Below are 5780 nucleotides of genomic sequence, written 5' to 3'. Positions count from 1 at the left end.
TGGGACGACATTAAATTGTTAATTTGATTGGCATGAAACAACCGTAAACTTCCAAATTTGACCAGGTATGGACAACTGTAAGATAATAACATGTTGATGCCTTGGCTAATGTAAACTTTATAACTTGTAAACTGGTAACCTTTTGATTTATTGACTGACGTATGCATGGAGCACTTATAAGTAACCAAACCTGATTGGCTGACCAGGCATGGAAAAAGTTGAAACTTTTACTCTGATTGTCTAACCAGGAATAGAGCAGCAGGCATATTTGTTTATGCCATCACGTCCGCTAAAGATGAAAATCAACCTTGATGTCACCTTCAAAATCTTCTCGCGCACGCCTAATATCAAAGCTGATATTATACTGGTAGCTTTCCAACATAAGAGTATGTCGTGTCTTTCTCGTCCAATCAGATTCTGGAGTTATTTACCAGAGGTGTGATAGGTAGTTTGGTCCATTGATGTACACCAAAACAATCCAATAACGGTACACTGTAGTTGACTGTGCTGCCTTGAAGTTAGGCATCAACACCTCTGTAATTTTTCTATAGGCCTGTAATTTGTAAGTTGTTTTACTATGAGATAATCCATGGGTGTATATAACGACAGTAAAAGTAACCCCTGGAGTATCGAGGGTGACGTGATGCCTACTTTCGTTATCCCACCTGTTGTTAACAGGCTCATTAATAATGCATTCAATGTTTGACGTGAACTTAAAAAGTACTTTTAAAACAGTTTCCAGGTATCTCGGTATCATTCACTACACTGCGATAGGGAGGAGATCGTCTGCTTCTGAAGTATGACCAGTAAAGACCTGGCGAGTTGTACAAATGGGATCGTGAATCGTCTGATATCTTCGTAATATCTTATTAGTGAAATGTTAATATATACTACTCATAATTTACATATGTACTTCGTGTGAGAGCATGTTCCTTTATCAAAGTATTATTTATAGATCTAACATCTAAACCGCTGTCATCGCTATGTCAGGATCAAAAGAAAGGAGGGAATTCCGTGAAATAAAGGAAGATAATTTATCACAACTGATACCTGACAGTACCGAACATGATACTGCTGCAACTGATGATGATGATGATGATGATGGTGTACCGATTGATCACGGATGGGCTTGGGTTGTTCTAGTCGGTAAGTTGTTAAAGTTCAACCTTATAAACTCGAGTCAGCAGTACAAGGATAACACTTCGAGATATGAAAAAAATATACTAGGTCTTCGAGTTACCGAGGTTCAAATATTTTATTTTGCATTTTTAATTCTAGTGTATTGCATTTCTTATGAGATAACATGAATTTCGCTTATAAAATAATGACGTCACAAAGGATACCTACCAGCAAGGGAGGTAGCTCCGTAATATGTAAGAATATGTGTACCAAAAATTCATGATAACATCTACATAATCATTGTGTCAGTATTACAAACTGGGGATTTGGAAAGAGTATCGACGTCATGTGAGATAACTTTTCAGGGTTTTGAGATTTTTTTTAATCATGAAACTTGAACAATCAACCATTAATGAATTTTATTTTCTACAAGGATGAGATTTAAAAACCAAAGGATTTTTTTTCTCAAAATTATACAATATCTGTATCTTTCAATAAACCTTTAATCGCAGTATAGCTTTGATTTGTAGTACAGTTTATATATAAGCTAAGTTAAAACATAGTAGTGATGTCATCTATTGTTGTTTCTGTACTTTAACTCCCAGATTATCGGACTATTACCTGTAACTGTCCTATATATTACCTTTTACTGTCTTATATGTGACTCTAATATAAGACAGTCACTTATAAGACGGTAAAAGATAGCATATGGGAGAGTTACACAATACGGGTGAGTACATGTCTCCAAGCATAATCCCATAATACTGTTAAAACACAACACACAACCTGCAGGAATATTCCATTATTTTTAAATCCAAATTAAGAAAAAATCCCACACAATGAATATGAGGAGAATTTAATCCTCTATTGATGCGGAATTAAACACATCCCCGGAATTTCCTTATATATCCCAGATAGAGTTTTCATCCTTATTATAAATTCATCATTCAACACTTATCTACAACATTAACTCCAATTTCCACATTCTGAAACCATGTAGTATTTGTACACCACATTTGATTTTAAATATCCAAATCATTTACACTGTAATTTTACACTTATTTTGATATTGTTTCAACAATATTCCAGAATTTCGTCTAAATCCCATTGGCTTGTTGAATGAATTTGCACATCATCGGGGTATAAATAAATCCAAAACTGTCCCTAGAGAGGCCGAAATTTCAAAAACCCATGAATTCAATGAAAGTTCTGGGTGCACCAACTGTTTTGAACTGGTATGCGATCATTTTAGCAAGACGCTTTCAAACAAACGCCTCAATTGCAAGTCTAGTTTCATATGTCACATCAGACATTGGAAAGAAATGTCCTTTTAGTAAAAGCCACCTTAATTTATCGCTTAAATTGAGAAAATAATATCCCTCCATCACTGTCGGTGGACATGATAAAAATGAATTTACAGATAGTTGTCCAACCCAAAAGCATGCTTCTACATTCCGTTCTTGAATGCTATTCATCACATATAACACGGGCAAAGGTTATATGTTGCAATTGTCTATATCGGATTTGCCATGGTTGAATGCAGATTGGTAGAATTACCTTAGCTCGTAGACAAAGGCAAAAAAAACCTGGCTTATATTAGAAATAAAAGTGTACTTTATTAACACAAAGACTTGCTATGTTTTAAGTTAGAGATAAGCTTCATACTGTACAATATGGGGGATAGAGAACAGATCTCGGCGCTGACGGGCCACGATACAGTTCTCTATCCCACATATTGTACAGTTATTGGCTTATCTCCATTACGTAATTTGCAGAGAACCGTTTAAATCTATGAACTAAAAAGCTGGAAATAATTTTCAAAACGACTACTCCATGATTTAGAAATAGTTTGTCTTCTTTCTAAAATTTCTTAATGTGAAACAATTGCTACGAATAATGATCCTAGTAGTATTTGTGGGACGGCTTCACAACATGAACACTAGCATTATCGCGAGAAGATCTTCCATAAAATTAGTGAATTAAGTATAATGAAATAAGAACTAATAATGGATTTCATTTCTTTTATAATTTTTTTACCTCACTTAAATTTCACTTTTCATTTTACAATAATTAGCTAGATAATTTACTTCATAAATAGCGAACACATTTCACGATTGATAGATATGTATGAAGTATCATGCCTGGAAGTGATCAAGAATATATTAAACAGAATGACCCAACTGTGCATATCCGTATCAATATTAAGGCTTCACCTGTAATAATTATCAACTAACACGTGAACACGCGTGATTTTAAGTCATGACTCCAAAGCTTTCGTAACAGCAACGCGTGACAGTACAGGCAGTAAATGGGACATTTGGTCGTTAAGGTGAAAATAAAAGTACATGTACTATTAAAGTACATATGATCAAGGATAAAGGTTTGGAAATGGATTATCATATTTCAAAAATCATTTCTGACACTGACTCTATCAATAACATTGTAATCAGTTCTCAAACAAAAAAGATAATAAGTCATGACAAAGAAGTGCAATTTTTATAGTTAGAGCAGTTTATTTAAATTCTATAAATTATTGTTACTATGAACTTAATACCAATTTACACATTTAAAAGGAGAGTCAAACTTAAAATTTGAACTCCTCGCTCCCCTTGAATCTAGTGATATCTTGAATGCCTTTAAATCAATATCTTGATAAAGTCAAACAGAGGTCAGTTGATACGGTTAACTCGCCATTTGCCGAGCAGCTCGTATATTTAGACAAAATGTGCGACAGTAAAATGTAAAATGTGCGACAGTGCGACTGTGTCAGTAATAAGGTTACAAGTTTCGGGTCATAGTTCTTTCACCGAGCAATCTTGCCCGTATGCTTCATTGTGTGTATATTTGCACCATTTTGTTTTATCGGATTCGATTTTACAAAATCATATACACGGAGTCTTTTCTGACCTTTACATAAATAAAGCGGCTTTAAATTTCGGAATCTGGATTTCATGGTTTACATAATTTAATCATTGCTCGTGATTTCATGTATCAAATATTCGCGATCATAGCAATGATCAGCGAAATTTCGTAAATATTATCTCCGTGAAAATAACCGGTTATACGGTAAAGTATAACGTTCATTTCAAAGACATATATGTAACATACGGAAACTTCCGTACGTTTTGTCACGATGTAAAGATGACGAAAGAAAATGTTGAAGTTGAACTTTGGAATTTAATGATGATAACTTTGACTTGACGGATGGCTATTCTGGAGTGTCCAGAATATAGCCGATGTGTTCCGTACAAAGTCGGAGACCTAACTGCTTTACAAATAAAATATTTCATGCTTAGATAATGTACATACAATAAAATTACAGAATTATGATTGACAGATATCGCTCATTGGCAGATTAATCAGCCGTGGTCAGTGTCCTTTAGGCAATTAGGATGGCCGTGACATTAATCCGGTTACGTTATAGAATGGAACTAAGTAAATTGCCAGAGGATATACACAGTTATCACACATATGGGGTTTTATCTTAAATGTCACAAACGTAAATATGATCAAGAATATAACCTTAGGAATGTCAAATTACACACAATAGTATTAACTGATAATTGATGTTAAAATTTAGCAACTATTAACGCAAGTTCAAAGCACTTTAAAATTTATCACAAAATTCTTTGTGATATATGCATTAATTCGGCCATTTATCCATGACGATCCATTAAGACTTATCTAGTTCGAAGGCCGGAATGGTCAATTTTAGTGTTTCAGCGGGTGAATGTGTTATGCAAGCGAAACCGCAAAAATTATTATCGCACAGCTAATACCTGAACAAAATGTAATTGTCAATACCCTAGAGATATGTTTCATCTCGTTAAGCCAATTCTCAATTCTGCTATTCTCCAAACTTAATTAAGTCTGACGGGATGGGGCTAGTAATTGACCTTACTACACTTTTGAAAACTGATTATAAATACAAAAAAATGAATCAATAAAAGATATAAAAAGCTATTACTTATTCACCCCTGATATTTCAAAATGGACTGGTCAAGTCTTTGATTTAGAAGAATCTAAATGAGCCTTTAGGGGTGAATGAGTGTATTATATTGATTTTGAATATAAAAACACAGTTGTCTGTAACAGCCTGGTTTTAAAGCATGCTGTCTGTTTTTATTATATGATTCACCTTCTGATATGTAAAAGAGACACCATTTACTCCGTAATGATGTATTCAGGAGCAGCTGGTAGATAGTATTAAAGGGACATGAACCTAAATAAACCATGTAAATTTGAGTAAAATACATATTTAAGACGTGGCAGATACCTTACTAAGTAATATATATCAATTATTGTGCAAATGTGTCAAATAAAATAATTATAATGGAAATTCCATCTTTCTGTATTTTGAACCGGCCCGGTCGAATTTTGTAACGATAGTATATAGTAGTGTTGAACTTTAGTGACCTCCCACAATGCACTGCATATGTAAACAAAATGGTGGGTCAAAAACGTGGGTGAAGCGAACACAAACGAATTCCGATAGAAAACAGTGTACGTCAAGAGTCAGTAACGTGCGCGATTGGGAAAGTAGGTAAATATAAATGGATCACTGAAATGCAAGAGACGGGAGAACCCCCCCACTTTATACTTGCGTGATGTACATATGTTTTGTTTGGTTTGTTTAGTTTTACGTCCTATTAACAGCCAGG

The 5780-nt window shown here is 34.3% G+C and overlaps 1 protein-coding gene across 1 annotated transcript in view; it reads left to right on the top strand.

Annotated features, from left to right (window-relative positions):
• The first annotated feature begins 636 nt into the window (after positions 1–636).
• LOC138307460 (monocarboxylate transporter 5-like) overlaps positions 637–5780 on the top strand; it is a 16531-nt gene continuing 11387 nt past the window's right edge. Inside the window, exon 1 of the mRNA XM_069248220.1 lies at positions 637–1146. Within this exon, the coding sequence (XP_069104321.1) occupies positions 984–1146 (163 nt within the window). The 5' untranslated portion in view covers positions 637–983. The remainder of the gene's footprint in view (positions 1147–5780) is intronic.

This window comes from Argopecten irradians, chromosome 14, assembly GCF_041381155.1.
Source record: "Argopecten irradians isolate NY chromosome 14, Ai_NY, whole genome shotgun sequence".
NCBI lineage: Eukaryota > Metazoa > Mollusca > Bivalvia > Pectinida > Pectinidae > Argopecten > Argopecten irradians.
The sequence above is the reverse complement of the archived record's forward strand: the minus strand, read 5'-3'. Positions and strand labels throughout refer to the sequence as shown.